This window comes from Gobio gobio, assembly GCF_949357685.1.
Source record: "Gobio gobio genome assembly, chromosome: 17".
Lineage (NCBI taxonomy): Eukaryota > Metazoa > Chordata > Actinopteri > Cypriniformes > Gobionidae > Gobio > Gobio gobio.
Window position 1 is genome coordinate 12,950,757 of NC_137110.1, and position 19,171 is coordinate 12,969,927.

At 42.2% G+C, this 19,171-nt stretch overlaps 1 protein-coding gene across 1 annotated transcript; it reads left to right on the forward strand.

Annotated features, from left to right (window-relative positions):
- Positions 1–6: 6 nt before the first annotated feature.
- Positions 7–6,881, forward strand: emc3 (ER membrane protein complex subunit 3). Its single transcript, XM_079840791.1, has 9 exons — positions 7–138; positions 618–808; positions 892–949; positions 1,034–1,127; positions 1,225–1,329; positions 1,425–1,506; positions 1,591–1,670; positions 5,325–5,407; positions 5,494–6,881. The coding sequence occupies exons 2-9, from the start codon at positions 654–656 to the stop codon at positions 5,620–5,622; spliced, it is 786 nt and encodes a 261-aa protein (XP_079696917.1). The 5' UTR covers positions 7–138; positions 618–653; the 3' UTR covers positions 5,623–6,881.
- The last annotated feature ends 12,290 nt before the right edge of the window (positions 6,882–19,171 follow it).

The window sequence follows — 19,171 nt, forward strand, 5'->3', positions numbered from 1 at the left end:
ACTTTTATTTTGGAAACCTGTACGATGCAAGTGTTCACATCTTTACAGCAGGTCAGCAGCGGCTCGATGGTGTCGCGTCCTGACTTGAGTTGTTATCGGATTTCGCTGAGATAAAACATCATTTGAATACCACAGCAGGTACAATAAATTCTTTGATAAAGTTGTCGCAACATGTAGCGTCGAAAATATGGCATATCGCCGGTGCTGGTGTGTATATGCCAGAAGAGAAGGTTGTTAGCAACAAGCTAACCTTGACACGTCTTTACAAAGGGTGGATTTAAACCATTTGCAGCACCCGCTTTTCTTTTTGTGTGGTCTGTATAACAAAACTAGCAGAGGCATCATATACAGCTTGACATGAATATGAATAAATCAATTGTCAGTCGTTAGGTGAAATTGAACTGCATCCTCAAAAGACTGCCATAATGTTATAAGCAGATTTAACATGTATTTATTAGACACTTGAGGGAATCGAATACTAACATGATCATCTCAGTCGTGTCCTTTTATATTAATGTACTACTGAACATTAATTCGCAATGATCTGCTAGTTAGTTTAAGTATTAGTGCCTTAACTTAAAGAGATTCAAACTTGTTTTTTTGTGTGTCTGTTTTAGGGTGGGCATTTCCCATCAACATCTCTTCACAGAAGCATGGCTGAGCCCGAGCTCCTCCTGGACTCCAACATTCGCCTTTGGGTTGTCCTGCCTATTGTGTTTATTACATTTCTGGTTGGAGTAATCCGCCATTATGTCTCAATTCTGTTACAAAGTGACAAGAAGCTCACATTAGAGCAGGTTTCAGACAGGTAACTTTCATTATCCATCCACATAAATTTTGCAACTGGCATTACAGAACACTAAAGACGTGTGCGTCATGTTCTCTACACAGCCAGGTTCTCATCCGGAGCAGAGTTTTACGGGAAAATGGAAAATACATCCCCAAACAAGTGAGTCCTCCTCATCTTTTTGTGTCTTTTGATTGAGACGTTACCAAAGTACTGAAACTGTAATGTTATCTCTTGCTGAAATAGTCTTTCTTGATGAGGAAATTCTACTTCAATAACCAAGAAGATGGGTTTTTCAAAAAAACCAAAAGAAAGGTGGTCCCGCCCTCTCCAATGACTGGTGAGTCTTTCTAAATCAACATTATGCATTTATTACATCATAAAATAATTGTCAGGATTGAGTGACGAGGTTAATGTGATGTTATTTACTCCGTTAGATCCCAGTATGTTGACAGACATGATGAAAGGCAATGTGACAAATGTCCTGCCTATGATCCTTATTGGTGGTTGGATCAACTGGACCTTCTCTGGGTTTGTCACAAGTAAGAGATACAATTTTAGTGATCAAATATGGCTTCTTGTTGTCTATTCTCACAGAATTCATCTTAACGCATTTGTAATTGTGTTCTCTCCCAAGCAAAGGTACCGTTCCCTCTCACTCTCCGGTTCAAGCCGATGCTGCAGCAGGGAATTGAGTTGCTCTCTCTAGATGCCTCATGGTTAGGGCTCTCTGAGTGTTTTTCATGTTCTTATTTTATTCAAATCTGTATCTCTTAGTAACCTCTTACTGTATGCCTCCACAGGGTGAGTTCAGCATCTTGGTATTTCCTGAATGTCTTTGGTCTCAGGAGCATGTATTCTCTTATTCTTGGACAGGACAATGGTAAATAACTTGACTGATGTTCCAATTAAATACACCGGTAACACTTTACGATAAGGTTCATTAGTTAACATTAGGTAACTACATTAGTTAACATGAATTAATAATGAACTGCACTTATAAAGCATTTATTTATCTTTGTTAATGTTAATTTCAACATTTACTAATGCATTAACTATTGATAATTTCTTGTTAACAACCTTATTGTAAAGTGCTACTCCAATGGTGATGCTATATTGTAATATTGATCTAAATATTGTCAGTCGTCTTCTATGAAATTTTGTCAATTTGATCAAATTTTTACTATAGCGATGGAGTTTGCCTTTAAATTTTAGCCCTAAAATTCCAATTCATTTTAGAATTGTATGCATATTTTTCATGTTGCATTTGTATCACTTAATTAGGGTAGGCGCCAGTGATGCGCGGGTCAATGTATAAACAACCCGCACCCGACCGACGTTTTCAACTAACCCGCCCGCAACTCGGACCGCAAAAAAAAAAGAAGAAAATATTGTACCCGACCCGCTTCCTGACCCGCATTTTTTAAAAGTAGTAAATGCTCATCGTAGCTCATTGGGCCATTGAGAAAATGTTTCAGGCCCTGGCGTGGTGCGCTCAGAGGTGCAGCAGCGAGAGCAGGAAGTTCTTGTGGCGGCCCATCATTTTCCATTTCAGCTCCAGATGCATATTATTGATGAACGCGATGTTTATGTTTCGACCCGGCTTGAAGAATTCATCAGCCCACATTTGGAAAACATTTGGAAAAGTGTGAAAGCCCTTAGGAGCGCAAACTGTTATTTTTCTGAATGCTGTATGATATAGCCTAGTGTTATGTAATACAGGCTTGATTTATTCATTTATTTCGTTAAATTTTCTTAACAATTAAGATGCTGCATGTGTTTATCCAGTCTAATCGAAGTGTGCGTCTCTCCCCCGACTTTCCCAACAAAAATCCCGCCCCCTCTCAGAAAATACATAAAACTGACTTTAAATGCGTTTAAAAGTAGCCTATTAAAATGGTACAATGGCATTGCTCAGTTCAACGTTTTGGGAAATCGGGCATTTTGTCCCGCGTCAGCATTTATTCAAAAGTTAATAACGCTCAACATTCAAAAGGTAAATAAGGATTTATTGACGATCCGACCGACCGTGACCCGAATATCATTAAAAATATTTTTGGATGACTCGTAACCGCGGGTAACCGCGGGTGGCCGCGGGCACCCGCTCATTTTGGATCAACCCGCGCATCACTGGTAGGCGCTAATTAAGTAGTCCCTTTCAAGGGAAGTAGGAAAACAATTACGGGCATTAAAAGCTTGTATGTGAACCTGGACCACCAAAATAAGGAAATTGAGATTTCTTAAAGCTGAATAAATAAGCTTTCCATTGATGTATAGTTTGTTAAGATAGGACAATATTTGGCAGAGAAACAACTATTTGAAAATCTGGAATCTGAGGGTGCAAAATCTAAATATTGATTGAGAAAATCGCCTTTAAAGTTGTCCAAATGAAGTCCTTAGCAATACATATTACTACTAATAATACATTTTTTATATATTTACGGTAGAACATTTTTAAAATATCTTTTGACCCATTGTTGGCTATTGCCACAGATTTATTTAGCGACTTGTGACTGGTTTTGTGGTCAAGGGTCACATATTTGAGGCTTGACCAGCCAATTTGCATGTGCAATCCTAATGCTCGGTAGCCTGGCTCCGCCCTCCTGTGTACTTCCGCTCAATTTTCATTTTCCTTCAGTACTCCGTCTGGGATTTCAGATTGTCTGGTTTTCTCCGGTCAAATTTTAACCGGTCCAATCAGCGAACAGAGGGAGTGGCTGAGAACGATGATGTTGATGTTGTGCGCTAGTTTGAGATGACATGCGTCACGACCAAACGTTAGCGATTGGTTATGGCAGATCCAAAGTGGCTTTCAAGGAAGTTAACGCTTGTCAGTGGAGAGTGGCCAGAATCGCTGTACAAATGAAATGTGTGAGAGTCTGGTAGGACCAGGCTAAATGCTCGGTACACATTGTATGAATTTAGGCTGTCCCAGATGACCAATTGAATCGGTAAGCCCCGCCCCCCAGTTACTGTTGCTAACTCGGACAAACAAAGGGAGTTGCTATGTCTTACAATGACAGCTGCCAGTGTAAAAACCTTATCCCAAGATGTTTTTGGACACAGAATGTAGCGTATACCCCCTTCAAATGATGGCCGAACTTTACTGATGGTTTATCAAGTTTATGATGTTCTTTTTCACTCCAAAAAATCATCGTAAGCGCTGAACAAACAAAGCATAAGAAGTGCGCATTAACAAACTATCTCTCTCCGTTGGATTACCATTAACATACACAGCAAATTACACAAAAACACTCATACAACTAACAGTAAACAAACATATACACAGAGCTTATGCCTTTTCGAAGGTGCAGTTAATAACTGGTAAACTTTGTATCTGCAAAACAACTCCGATAAACTGCATGCAAGCTCTTCCTTTGCACTACCCGTAGACTATAATACCCATCAAAATAGGAGTCCTCCTTATAAGACAGATAATGAAGACCTTAAACATATCTAAAATTTTATTAATTTACATATAACCAGTTTAATATGGAGAGGCACTGAAATGTAGACCTTCGTGTTTTTGACCTACAGTGTTACATGACGTGAGAACAGTTAGTTATTTCGGTTTGTATGTTAGCAGGGACTTTAATCGTAACTTAATGAGAGCATGACAAACAGAAAATCCTCTCAGGATCCCTGGAATCAGTGTTACAGTACCTCAGGCACGACATTTTAGCATTTTTGTAGCATAAACACCATCAAACCGATGAGAGCTTCGAATTTTCCAATGTTTCTCTATGGCACTGACACCTAAAGATGTCCGATTTCCGGTCCCAGCGCAACTGATACTCAACTGCTATTGGCTCATCTGTGTTCGAGGGGAGGGACTTACCGATAGATCAATTGTGGCGATTTCTGTGGTTATGGCTCCTAAACGATGGTCCTACTTCGTACACTGAGAGAGGTTCAAAGACGGCCATTGTCACGGTCTTGCCGCCAAAGATAGCCTACATGTGTCAAAAATTTAGCATGATCATCTCGGTGTGTTTGCTGCTCGGACCTAATAAAAATGCAACATGAAATGGCGTATTGATCAACACGACATGGCGCTAAAAGGTAAAACTACATACCTCTATTTCCAAAATTGGCATGCCAGGTTGGCCTCTTTTCCCTAGCCATGACCACGTCCATAGTCTCCTCTTTCGCGTACTGCTATTTGTTTCAGCGCACATAAAAAAACGCAATTGCCAATGTGTGATTCATCTTTCTCTATTTGTTTACCACTAGCACATACTAACTTTTCTATACTAACTTGCGTCATAGCCTACGATTAAATAGGTGTCATCAGACTACATGCATGTTGTACCCAAGTTTATTAGATCCATGATGTCGTACAGTGTGATTTGGAATGATCTTAGGATTTCTGATTTCTGAAATCGCACAGTATGTGTGTATAAATATATATTTATATGACTTATGCCGCCATATTGCTGGTAGCACTTTTCCCCATTTATAGCAATTTGAGTGCACCGTCTTTTGTGTATCTAAAGTCTTTGCTATATATGAATTCATTTCCATACATTTGCAACAGGTGCAGATCAGTCTCGCATCATGCAGGAACAGATGAGTGGGGCTGCAATGGCAATGCCTGCTGACACAAACAAGGCATTCAAGGTATCAGCTATACTCTAACCTGATTAAAGTTATTCTTAATAAGTGATTTATGTGTGTAAATGTTCTGTACTTTCTGTTCTTCCTAGGCTGAGTGGGAGGCACTGGAGTTAACCGATCACCAGTGGGCCTTAGAGAATGTTGAGGAGGATCTGATGAGTAAGGACTTGGACTTGTCTGGGATGTTCAGCAAAGACTTGCCAACAGGCATCTTCTAAGTGCCTGTCTACTACTGAGAGGTTTTGGAAGACCTCGTCAAATTCAAAGGGTGAATTGTCAGCCTGGTTGTGGAAGTGACAAAACGCTTCCGTTCAGATTTCTAGAAAGTGTCATAAAGCTCATTGCAGACATATCACATGTTGTCATTTGCATGCACTATTCCCACCATCATTCATTTTTGATCAGACTGTGACGAAGCTTTGAGCTTAAAGCTTTTTGGATTATCTTGTGCGACTGCATTTATACAACGCAACAGAAACATTACAGTGCAACCCCGTAGTGTAGCATGTGGCCTGGATTTCTTGAAAACATTCCCTAATGATTATTGCTGCCATCTTTTATTTTTGTTTTAACAACTTTTCATTAACTTTAGTTGTCTTAAGAGCCCCCTGTTCTTGTTTTACTAGGATCATTTGATTGTTTGGACCAAATAGGCAAACAGGAAGTTTTAGGAGTTAATGTGATTTAAAAAGTGGAACAGTCCATAACTTAGGTTGTTACATAAATAGTATATTCCTAAATTTGCTAGCGTTTTAGATGCTTTCTTATGGTGGCAATAAAACACCATGCACTGAGTATGTAGTAAAATACTTTTTTTTGCTATTAAACTAATTGAGATTGGAGATTAAGTGTTTAATTTATTTATTTGACTTCTATTAAACAACATCTTAGGTTTCGTAAAATAAATGTTCCTCATGACATTTACTGGATGTGTAGATTCTTAATACAGCCTGTATTACTAAACAGTGATGCACTGTTCTGTATTCTGTATTTATTTTGTTTTATTTAATACATTTTTCTACCACTTCTGAATACAAGCGGATTCACCATTAAAGTCGATATAAAATCCAACTGACCCCTTTTACTTTTTTGAAAATTGTGTCTGGTCTGATTGTTCAGATTCATTACAACATGATGTTTGAATGAAAAGGACAGGCTACTTGTCTTCACTATTTTTATTGAAATGTTACAATTTGCACTGCCTCTTAGGCTTTGGCTGATGTTACCAAACTCTTTTCCATTTTTTTTATGCCTGTTCTAACAACACCCTCTCTTCATAATCTAATTATGATTTGGCTAATAATAATAAAAAAATGTATTAATAGTCTAAATATAATGTACATTTACATTAAAAATATACAGTGAGGAAAATAAGTATTTGAACACCCTGCTATTTTGCAAGATCTCCCACTTAGAAATAATGGAGGGGTCTGAAATTGTCATCGTAGGTGCATGTCCACTGTGAGAGACATAATCTAAAAAAAAAATCCAGAAATCACAATGTATGATTTTTTTAACTATTTATTTGTATGATACAGTTGCAAATAAGTATTTGAACACCTGTCTATCAGCTAGAATTCTGACCCTCAAAGACCTGTTAGTCTGCCTTTAAAATGTCCACCTCCACTCCATTTATTATCCTAAATTAGATGCACCTGTTTGAGGTTGTTAGCTGCATAAAGACACCTGTCCACCCCATACAATCAGTAAGAATCCAACTACTAACATGGCCAAGACCAAAGAGCTGTCCAAAGACACTAGAGACAAAATTGTACACCTCCACAAGGCTGGAAAGGGCTACGGGGAAATTGCCAAGCAGCTTGGTGAAAAAAGGTCCACTATTGGATCAATCATTAGAAAATGGAAGAAGCTAAACATGACTGTCAATCTCCCTCGGACTGGGGCTCCATGCAAGATCTCACCTCGTGGGGTCTCAATGATCCTAAGAAAGGTGAGAAATCAAGGCAAGGCAAGTTTATTTGTATAGCACATTTCATACACAGTGGCAATTCAAAGTGCTTTACACAGAAATGAAATAAAAATATTACAGTTATAATAGGAATTTAAAGAAATAAAAAATAAAGAAAATATTGAAAGATAAAAATAAAGAGTATAAATAAAAATAAAAACAGGGTTAAATTTAAGCATATAAATTAAAATGCAAGCAGTTCGGACAAAGCACGTACAGTGGCACAGTGCTCATTCAGTAAATGCACAGCTGAACAGATGTGTTTTGAGTCTGGATTTGAAAGTGGCTACTGTTGGAGCACATCTGATCTGTTCAGGAAGCTGGTTCCAGCTACGGCTGGCATAATAGCTAAAAGCAGACTCTCCTTGCTTTGAGTGAACCCTTGGTATTTCTAATTGACTTGATCCTGATGATCTGAGTGATCTGTTGGGTTTGTATTTAATCAGCATATCTGCAATGTATTGAGGTCCTAGGTCATTGAGTGATTTATATACAAGTAATAGCACTTTAAAATCGATCCTAAATGTAACTGGAAGCCAGTGTAAAGATCTGAGGACTGGTGTGATATGGTCATATTTTCTGGTTCGGCTCAGGATCCTGGCAGCAGCGTTCTGTATGAGCTGCAGCTGTCTAATGGTCTTTTTGGGAAGGCCGGTGAGAAGACCATTACAATAATCCACCCTGCTGGTGATAAAAGCATGAACGAGTTTCTCTAAGTCTTGCCTGGAAACAAAGCATCTAATTCTTGATATATTTTTGAGATGATAGTAAGCGGATTTAGTTATTGCTTTGACATGACTATTGAAACTCAGGTCTGACTCCAAAATCACACCAAGATTCCTGACTTGATTTTTTGATTTCAGGCCTTTAGCCTCAAGATATGCATTCACCTTGAGAATTTCATCTTTGTTTCCAAATGTAGTAATTTCAGTTTTGTCTTTGTTTAACTGAAGAAAGTTTTGGCACATCCAACTGTTAACTTCATCAATGCATTTACATAGAGAGTCAATGGGGCTGTAGTCATTAGGTGATAGGGCTAAGTAGATCTGGGTGTCGTCAGCATAGCTGTGGTAAGCAATTTTGTTATTTTTCATTATTTGGCTCAGTGGCAGCATGTACAGGTTGAATAGGAGTGGTGCAAGAATTGACCCTTGTGGGACTCCGCATGTCATGGATGTCCACTCAGACTTATGGTCACCTATACTCACATAATAACCTCTCCCTTCTAAGTATGACCTGAACCATTTGAGGACCATTCCAGAAAGCCCAACCCAATTTTCTAGCCTGTCAAGAAGTATTTTGTGGTCAACAGTGTCGAATGCAGCACTGAGGTCCAGTAGTACCAGAATTGATGTTTTGCCTGTATCTGTATTGAGGCGAATATCATTTATTATCTTAATTAGGGCCGTCTCTGTGCTGTGATGCGGTCGGAAACCAGATTGAAAATTGTCAAAGTATCCGTTTGAGCTTAAGAATTTGTTCAGCTGACTGAAAACAACTTTTTCAATGATCTTGCCTATGAAGGGGAGATTTGAGATTGGTCTGTAGTTGCTCAATATGGAGTTATCCAGATTTCTCTTTTTCAGGAGAGGCTTAACTACTGCGGTTTTAAGGGAGTTTGGAAAAGTCCCAGAAAGAAGTGAGGCGTTTACCACTTCTAGGAGATCTGCTTCTAAACAGTTAAACACACTTTTGAAAAAAGAAGTGGGGAGTGTGTCAAGGGCGCAGGTTGATGTTTTAAGGTGCTGTACTGTTTCTTCTAAAATTTTACCATCAATTGCTTCGAAATCAGTCATAGTAACTTTCTGAGGCTGTGGTCTGATCTGATTCACCTCAGAGCAACTGAACGATGTGCTGATCGCATTTCTGATATTAATGATTTTCTCGGAGAAGAAGGAAGCAAACTCACTACATTTGCTGTCTGAGAGCATTTCACTGGGAATGTGACTCGGGGGGTTTGTTAGTCTCTCTACAGTAGCAAAAAGAGTGCGCGTGTTGTTTATGTTTCTGTTTATAATATTTGAAAAGAAGGTCTGTCTAGCTTTGCCTAGTTCCACATTGAAAGCACGAAGACTGTCTTTATAGATCTTATAATGGACTACAAGTTTTGTCTTTCGCCACATGCGTTCCGATTTCCTGCATTGTCTTTTCATTAATTGCACTGCTGTTGAGTTTCTCCAAGGTGCTTTTTGTTTGCCACTCTTTTTCCTGGCTTTTACAGGAGCAATATCATCAATTACACCCTTAACTTTTGAGTTAAAAGAGTCAAGGAGAAAATCAACAGAGTCTGCAGATATGCTTGGTGTTAGAGATATAGCCTTCATAAACAGCACACTAGTGTTCTCATTTAAGCATCTCTTTTTGATAGAGACAGATCTAGTTTCAATGGCAGGAGAGATTGATATATCAAAGAAAATACAGAAATGATCAGACATTGCCACATCCTTAATAACTATTGATGAAATCAGCCCAGAACTACACGAGAGGAGCTGGTCAATGACCTGAAAAGAGCTGGGACCACCGTTTCCAAGGTTACTGTTGGTAATACACTAAGACGTCATGGTTTGAAATCATGCATGGCACGGAAGGTTCCCCTGCTTAAACCAGCACATGTCCAGGCCCGTCTTAAGTTTGCCAATGACCATTTGGATGATCCAGAGGAGTCATGGGAGAAAGTCATGTGGTCAGATGAGACCAAAATAGAACTTTTTGGTCCTAATTCCACTAAACGTGTTTGGAGGAAGAAGAAGTACCATCCCAAGAACACCATCCCTACTGTGAAGCATGGAGGTGGTAGCATCATGCTTTGGGGGTGTTTTTCTGCACATGGGACAGGGCGACTGCACTGTATTAAGGAGAGGATGACCGTGGTCATGTATTGCGAGATTTTGGGGAACAACCTCCTTCCCTCAGTTAGAGCATTGAAGATGGGTCGAGGCTGGGTCTTCCAACATGACAATGACCCGAAGCACACAGCCAGGATAACCAAGGAGTGGCTCTGTAAGAAGCATATCAAGGTTCTGGCGTCGCCTAGCCAGTCTCCAGACCTAAACCCAATAGAGAATCTTTGGAGGGAGCTCAAACTCTGTGTTTCTCAGCGACAGGCTAGAAACCTGACTGATCTAGAGAAGATCTGTGTGGAGGAGTGGGCCAAAATCTATCCTGCAGTGTGTGCAAACCTGGTGAAAAACTACAGAAAACGTTTGACCTCTGTAATTGCAAACACAGGCTACTGTACCAAATATTAACATTGATTTTCTCAGGTGTTCAAATACTTATTTGCAGCTGTATCATACAAATAAATAGTTAAAAAATCATACATTGTGATTTCTGGATTTTTCTTTTTAGATTATGTCTCTCACAGTGGACATGCACCTATGTGATAGAGTGGGACACTCTGAAGGGGATAATACTGGTCTGGCAGTTTCCTTTGACAGGGCTCCGGTCAGAGAGAAGGGCACGGAGAAGTTATTCCTGCAAACTTTAATATTGTAGTTTGGGTACAATCATTGGTGTACAAATAGGTATATAGGTGGGGTGTGTGTATGTGTGGTTTTCGATCAGGTTACGCACACGCGAGCCACCATCCCACAGAATGCGGAGTCGGCAATGATGATGTGATGCGCTCGGAAAGGATATGACATCATTACATTTTCAAAATAAAATGTCAGGAATAAAAGACTTTCTGACATAGCCGCCCCCAAATTTAGCAATAAATTTGAATCCCAAAGGAAAGTCTACTTAGTTGGTGTCATCTTCATCCTCCCAGGCTGGCAGCCTCACAAGGCGCACGACTGTAGGTAGGTCTGTCCCTTGATCTTAACTTCAGCTGCCCTGACTCGTCCATCCGAACCGGAACAGGTCTTCACCACTCTCCCGATGGGCCACTGAGCTCTGGGTAGCTGTGAATCAACCACCATCACCACCTGGCCGGCAGCCAGATTCTCTGTGTCCTTGTGCCATTTCGACCGCTTCTGAAGATGATGAGAGATGACGACGGATAAAGTTGGACCAGAAATGGTCCGCCAGGATCTGGCTGTGGCGCCATCTTCTTCTGCTGAGAAGGTCACTAAATGCATAGACAGCCTGTGGGAGTGATGCATCACGGCGTCCCATCAACAGTAGGTTTGGTGTGACGGGATCCGGATCTGCAGCATCGGAGGAGAGGTACCCAAGCGGTTTAGCATTGAGTATTCCTTCCACTTCAATCAGCACAGTTTCCAGCACAGGTTCAGCGACCGTGTGGTCCTGAAGGATAACTCGGAGAGCTGACTTAATCGACTTGATCTCTCGTTCCCATGTCCCCCCAAAGTGTGGAGAGCCAGGGGGATTGAAACGGAACTCGATTTGCTGTCTGGCCAACTGTTCTTGAAGAGGAACTTCTAAAGCGGCAAAACTGGCTTGCAACACCGCAGCTCCCCCTCGGAAGTTGGTTCCTCTGTCAAACAGGATCTCAAATGGCTTTCCGCGGCGGGCGATGAAGCGGCGAAGAGACATCAGGAAAGCATCAGTGTCTATGCTCTCCAGTAGGTCAAGATGCACACAGCTCGTCGTCATGCACTTGAAAATCAGACCCCACCACTTTTCTGTGCGCCGGCCCACCTTGACATTGTAGGGACCGAAACAATCGACTCCAGTCGACCAGAAAGGTGGCTTGTATAAGCAGAGTCTGGTAGGGGGTAAGTCTGCCATCCGAGGAACCACTGGAGTAGCGCGCCATTTCTGACATTCAACACAGCCGTGCTGATAATGCTTGATGGACTCTCTTCCCCTGAGGATCCAATATCTTCAATATCTCGAGCAGGGGTTTGCCGCGAGTAAGGTCATCGGCTGGATTGTCGGTGATGCGGACATACCGCCAGGTTGAGTTTTCAGTGAGCTCTTGAATTTCTGCGACTCTAGTTCCTACAAAGACCTTGTAGCGACACGAGTCGGATTTGAGCCACGTTAAAACTGTCATCGCGTCAGTCCAGAGAGTGATTTGCTGGGAAGGGAGTGACAGTTCTGTCATAATGACTTTAGCCAGCTGTGCTCCGGCTAAAGCAGCACACAGTTCGAGGCGTGGCATGGATAGTTGTTTGCGAGGGCTCACTCGTGACCGAGCCATCACAAATGCAATGTGGACTTCACCTTGATTGTCTTGGGTGCGGAGGTAAGCGATGGCCCCGTAGGCTCTTTCAGAGGCATCGCAGAAGACGTGTGCCTCTCGTCTGGGTGCCCCAGTGTCTGCTACTGATGGGACATAGCATCGGGGGATTTCCACTTGAGGAAGAGGGATTAGTTCCCTCTCCCATTGTGTCCAGATATCCAGCAGAGCCTCTGGTCTGATCGGTTCATTCCAGCCAACTCCCACTCTCCACAGGTCTTGAATCAGGATCTTCGCTCGTGTGGTGAACGGAATTAGGTATCCGAGGGGATCATATTGTGTTGCCATCACCTTGTAGACGTTCCTCAGAGTTGGCTGTGAATATTCTACTGGTCTGTGGCGGTACCCAAGGCGATCGGTAAGGCAGTTCCAGCGAAGGCCTAAGGCTGGCTCTTCGGGATCTTGTTGAGTCTGAGAGAGCCACAACTCGGTGCTTACTGCTTTCGTTTCCAATGGAAGATGCTCCACAACGGTGGGGGTATTACTGGCCCACTGCCTGATGTCAAAGCCTCCAGCTGAGAGCAATTTACGCATCAGGTTGATAATAGTCTTGGCTTCATCAGCGTTCGTGACACTGGTCAAACAGTTGTCGACGTAAAAGGCAGTCTCCACAAGGTGTAGGATGTCCTCATAACCGCTGCTGTTATCATTCACATGCCGCTGAAGGGCGTATGTGGCACAGCAGGGACTGCAAGTCGTCCCGAATGGCAAAACCTGCCACTCATACACCGTTTGTTCCTCCTCCCTCTTCATACTTCTCCAGAGAAAACGGAGAAGGGGCTTGTCTTCTGGTAGCAGGCGAACTTGATGAAACATCACTTTGATGTCACCACTGATAGCCACACTGTGTTCTCGGAAACGAAGAAGTACTCCGAGGAGAGTAGGACCTAAGGTCGGACTGGGCAACAGTTGGCTATTGAGACTTTAACCGTTGTGCTGGTAGGAACAGTTGTAGACAATCCTCGCCTTACCGTTGTGGTGGACAACGTGGTGCGGCAGATACCAGGACTCTGTGGAGCTGTCTACTGTGTCAGGAGGTAGAGGTTTGGCGTAGCCCAACTGTTCAAGTTTCTGTATTTCTTGACAGTAGGTGTTGGCTAGAGCAGTGTCTTTGGCTAGACGGCGTTCTGTGCTCCGTAGCTGTGGGAGCAATGTGTGCTTTGGAGCCCAGAGCGTGAGGCTTGCTTTGCGCCTCAGTAGTGGAGTAGCATACCTTGTCACTCCATCCACTTCTGCCTTGACTGTGCGCTGTTCCAGCAGTTCTAGGGCCTGCTGATCTTCTTTAGAGCGGATCGCAGTCCTTGCCTTGGCATACGGGGTTATGTCAACTTCCCATAGTCGTTCAACGTGCCGTTGCAGCTCTGAGTTAGTAGACATGGTGAAGTAGCAGTGAGAGTGCTCACCAGTGAGGTTAAGGTTGGCGGGGCCTTGCAATGTCCAACCAAGAGCAGTACGCACAGCTACAGGACTCCCAGGAGGACCTGCTCGGACCGGTTGTTTGGGAAGCAGCAGATGCGGAAAGTCAGAGCCTATCAACAGAAACAGCTGAACCTTGTCAACCTTCGGCAGGGGAAGATCTTGCAGGTGGGAGTATCTGCGCATGAGTGACTTGACAGGATAGCTATGCTCAGACAGGCTCAGCTCACTAGCGCTGAAGGCATGAAAAATGTGGTACCTTTGTTTGGGAGAATGAGCTGGAGAGATGTCGCAAGAGACAGCGGCTCCTTGTAGACGGATCACCTCATGGCGGACAGCACGTAAAGGCAAGCTTTCAGGCTCTTTAGCTAAATGGAGATGCTGGACTGCTGAGGGAAGGATGAGGGTTCTCTCAGATCCGTCATCCAGAAACCTTCCAGAGTGTGCTCGGCATTGTACAGGCGCACCTTAACTAGCTTCAACATGACTCTCTGCGGACGACTAGGACGGTCAACGTATAAGGTGTCGGGAGCAGCACTGACCATCAACACTTTCTTAGCTTCTTGGGAACACACTTCGTGTAACACGGTCAGGTGTTGCTGTTTACACACTTGACAAGGCTTTTTGAGAGTACATGCCTCAGGTTTATGGTTCCTGCCACATCTCCAACAGCCTCTGTCTTTAATCCAGGTGGAAATCTCTGATGGAGTGAGCGTTTTGAATTTGGGGCATAGGCTGAGGTAATGCTCACGGGCGTCGCAGTACGGGCAGTAAGGCTTCACACTGGGTTTACCTTTGGGTGACTTTGTGCTGCGAGCAGGATCTGAAGGGGCTACCTTCGATTGACTCTCAGTGCTGTAAAACACGTTGGATGAAGGACCCTGGGATTTCTTTTTGCCCTTAACTGGCATAGGGCTTTGCTTGTGACTTTAACTGAAGCCAAACAGAGAAGTCTTCAAGTGTGTAGGTCTGATCAGTGCCGGTCCTCAGGATGCCTCGGTTTATGCTGTACTCCACAAACGCATCTCGATAGTTAGTAGGCAGTTTGCTGAGCAGCCTGTCGACATGGGAGCCGCATCGCAGTTCATAGCCATTCTCACCCTCGAGGGAGCGGAGCATGCCAACTAGACCTTGTACTGAGAGGGCGAAGTTGTCAAATGCTTCTGGATCTCCAGATCTTACGTAAGGTGGGTTTAAGATGGCACCCAGCTCACTCTGCACGAGCTGACGCGGTTGCCCATATTTATCTTGGAGAGCCTGGAGGGCTGAGGTGTACGGCTTTGGATGGTACATGTAAGCTTGGGCTAGCTTGTAGGCGCTTGGTAGTTTGAAGTGATCGAGGAGTATTGATATTTGATATTTAAACTGCTCTGTGAGGTGAGCATGTGTGTTGAGCAGATTATCCAAAGCCATCTTGAGCAGGGCAAAGTCTAACTCTTTACCTGAGGTGAAGTGAGGTAGAGTAGGTCTAGGAAGGCCATAAGCTGTGGCAACTAGTAGCTCCATGATGTCTGTACCCGGCGTTGCCCTGTAATCTAGAGGCGCTATGCCCTGTCGTGGAGAAGGTGGCATAGCAGGGTAAGGATAGGACAGTGTGTTAGCAGCTGATAGCACTGGCTGTAGAGGTGTAACAGGTGGAGGCACATATTGGACCTGGGCTTGGCTATAGACCATCTGTGGCTGGCGAAGTGGGGCCATATACTGTTCTACTGACAGTGGCGGAGCACATGAGGTAACGGCACTCATGGCTGACCTGGGAGCCGACTGCGAAGCTGGGTTGATGATTGCTGAAGGAGGAAGCATGGTAAGATACGTAGGCTGCGGCTGAGCGAGTACACTTGTAGCAGTATAAGCACTCACTTGTGGAGCGGGCTGGATTGATGTAAGACTAGTTGAGACAGGTGGACTTATGACTGTACTGGAAACTGGTGGCATAACATGAATAGACGGAGTAGAATGGAGCAGTCCATGTCCATCTTGTGAGTGGAGTAGGAGAGGCTGAGCTTCTGATGAGGACCTTAGGTTGCGCCCACATTCACTGAGGTGCCTGGAGGAACGGGAACTCTCAATCCCTTCTTCCTTCAGGAAAGACGTGATAAGAGCCGCTTTCGCCAATTCCATCTCTTTCTGTCGCCGTTGCAACATCTGATGCCTGGTGATAGCCTCTTTACTCTTGTATGCCATCTCTGCTTTCTCCTCCAGTCGACGTCTCTGATGTTCTTGTTCTATGAGAAGTTCCTCCTTCTCATAGAGGGCATCCCTGGCTTCTTTGTCTAGAAGAGTACAATGCTCGTCCACTAGCGTCTGCTCCATGATCTGCCGCTGCACTTCTGCTAATTCCATTCACTTGACCTGTTCCTCCAACATGGCACTTTGTAGCTTGGATAGCCCGTCTGCAATGGACCTCTTGCCTGATGAGGCAGCACTGGCTCGAGATCTCGGTCTGCTACGATGAGAAGATATCCAGGATCGACATGACTCTGCTCTCACAGATGGCAGTGAAAATGGATCAGGGATTGGGATGTCTTGAGCTGGGGCTGCTGCTCCGAGTTCCTCAGCTTCGGTGGAAGGGAGTACTGTGACTATCGGTGTGTACCCAACTTCAAAGTTTGCAAGGGATGCTGGTAACTGTATCTCCCGCTGGGGTCAAGAACGCACTGCTGGATCTGCAGATGGCTGTCCTGGCTCCATATTGTCTCCAGAAAGCTGTCAGATCCGGCTCGAAGGACCATGTGATAGAGTGGGACACTCTGAAGGGGATAATACTGGTTTGGCAGTTTCCTTTGACAGGGCTCCGGTCAGAGAGAAGGGCACAGAGAAGTTATTCCAGCAAACTTTAATATTGTAGTTTGGGTACAATCATTGGTGTACAAATACACTGAAAAAACAGGAAAACACATGTTGTCCAATTTACTTAATCGTATTATTTGTGATCTACGCAACAAATTTGTGTTTCTCTTCTAAACATGATTTCATTGCTTTCGATTAATGTAATTCTCTAAAATGTGCAATCTACTAGATTAAATTATTTGGGGTGAATGTGAACCAATTAAGTACTCGAAAATGATTTTTGCTGAAACTGTAGTTCCCAGCATGCTTTGCTTGGGACTTGACAACTAGAGTAAAATTGTTTAAATTAAGTGTTATTTTATATGTTTTTGGGCAAAATGAGAAAAAGGGGAGACTTTATATTGTTTATTAGTGTTTAATGTTTAATTATGTTGGAATTATTCGAACCATTTAAATTACACTGGGTTACCATAGTGGAGAAGAGTGGAGCGATTGCTTAGGCTGTGGACTGACTCAGCACACGTCATTAAAGAGCTGTTCACACTTAACACATATATGTTGTGCTATTGCTGGCAAATATAATGAAAGCTACTGAGTACTGTGTTATAGATCAGTCAAGTGACAACAAAAATATACAAAAATAAACATGTGTTTTGATTAAAGAGGCAGGGTCTCAAGCCCTGTGTGCACCACTGTTGTTAAGGAGCCATACTACAATCATTGTGAGACTACTCAATTCGGTTACTTAAAAATTACTTAATTCCATTATGTTGAAATTATGTGAACAAATTATGTTTGTTTAACTTAATTGAATCATGTGGAACCGATGTACATGATTAAATCATGTAAATCCAACACACCATTTTTTTCAGTGTAGGTATATAGGTTAGGTGTGTGTATGTGTGGTTTTCGATTAGGTTACGCACACGCGAGCCACCATCCCACAGAATGCGGAGTCGGCAATGATGATGTGATGCGCACGGAAAGGATATGACATCATTACATTTTCAAAATAAAATGTCAGGAATAAAAGACTTTCTGACAACCTACGATGACAATTTCAGACCCCTCCATGATTTCTAAGTGGGAGAACTTGCAAAATAGCAGGGTGTTCAAATACTTATTTTCCTCACTGTATATATATTAAATATATATATATATATATATATATATATATTTTTTTTTACATTTTCATAAAATGCTGTTTATTAAAACCAATTCTGTTTCATTTTCGTGTTTAAAAAAACCCCACACAATTAAAGGGATAGTTTACCCAAAAGTCATAATTTACTCGCCCTCAAGTTGTTCCAAATCCGTATGAGTTTCTTTCTTATGTAGAACTAAAAAGAAAATATTTTGAAGAATGTTGGTAACCAGACAGTTGGTAGCCATTGACTTCCATAGTATTTATTTATTTTTCTTCAATGGGTGCCGTCAACCAGTGTTGGGTGTAAGTTAGTAAGTAATTAGCTATCGTGATTTAATTACAGTTACTTCTGATGTAATTTAACTAAATGCTGAGACTGTAGAACAATTATATATTATACAATAGTGGAATTAACATCAAAATGTAGGCTAAAGTCTAACTTTAATATGCTTGTTTTTATGAATCCTTCTCACGTTTGTAATACTTTGAATAAGTTTTATATTATTTATTTGAATTAATTAAAAGAGCCGTTTCTATCCTTGAATCACTTAACTAGTCGAGGTTGATATAGGATTTAGAAAGTAATAAGTAATGAAATACTTTTTGGAGAGAGTAATTTGTACAGTAATTTAATTATACTATTGTTGAAGATGTAATTAACTATAATTAATTACTTTTTTTCAACAGCACTGCATCAACTGTCTTGTTTCCGCGAATCTCTCGGAAAAAGGGTAGGCCTATTTGCGACCGTTTATCTCACAATTCTGACTATTTTTTTCTCGCAATTGTAAGTTACATCTCGCAATTTTAGCCTCCTTTTTAACTGTTTTTTTTTTTCAGTGGCGGAACAAGCTTCCATACAAATCAGACATGTCCGAGGCGATAGAGGCCGTTCTCGGTTCAAAGACTTCAGATTCATCGAAAGGATCCGACTCTCAGTATTAAGATTCGTTCATGAATTGGACATAGCTTGACTTTAAGTTCACCATTCAATTTGAAGCTCGGTATAATAGAAAATAAGGTTACATTTTATGTTAAGGTTTCCTTGTTACAGTGTAGGCCTATATACATTTAAGTACTGATTAGCCTAATAGTAATGATAGGCTATGTACTTACTTAAAGGGTTAGGTAGTAGGATTGGGGTTTTGTTTAGTTGCATGTAATTGTGCATAATTTATAGTTATTATTATAGTAACGTGTAACAAGGACACAGTAAAATAAAGTATTACCGAGAATAATTTCAGAACAATATGGCCAAAATCCTCTCAGTCAAAACTTGTTATAGCGGCTGACAGGAAT

What these genes read in the sequence shown, in the direction of transcription:
- emc3 (XM_079840791.1), top strand. Translation starts at nt 654, where the DNA reads ATGGCTGAGCCCGAGCTCCTCCTGGACTCCAACATTCGCCTTTGGGTT. An exon ending in CTTCTCTGGGTTTGTCACAA is followed by an intron (nt 1,330 to 1,424) that starts GTAAGAGATACA and finishes TTCTCTCCCAAG; the next exon opens with CAAAGGTACCGTTCCCTCTC. An exon ending in TATTCTTGGACAGGACAATG is followed by an intron (nt 1,671 to 5,324) that starts GTAAATAACTTG and finishes CATTTGCAACAG; the next exon opens with GTGCAGATCAGTCTCGCATC.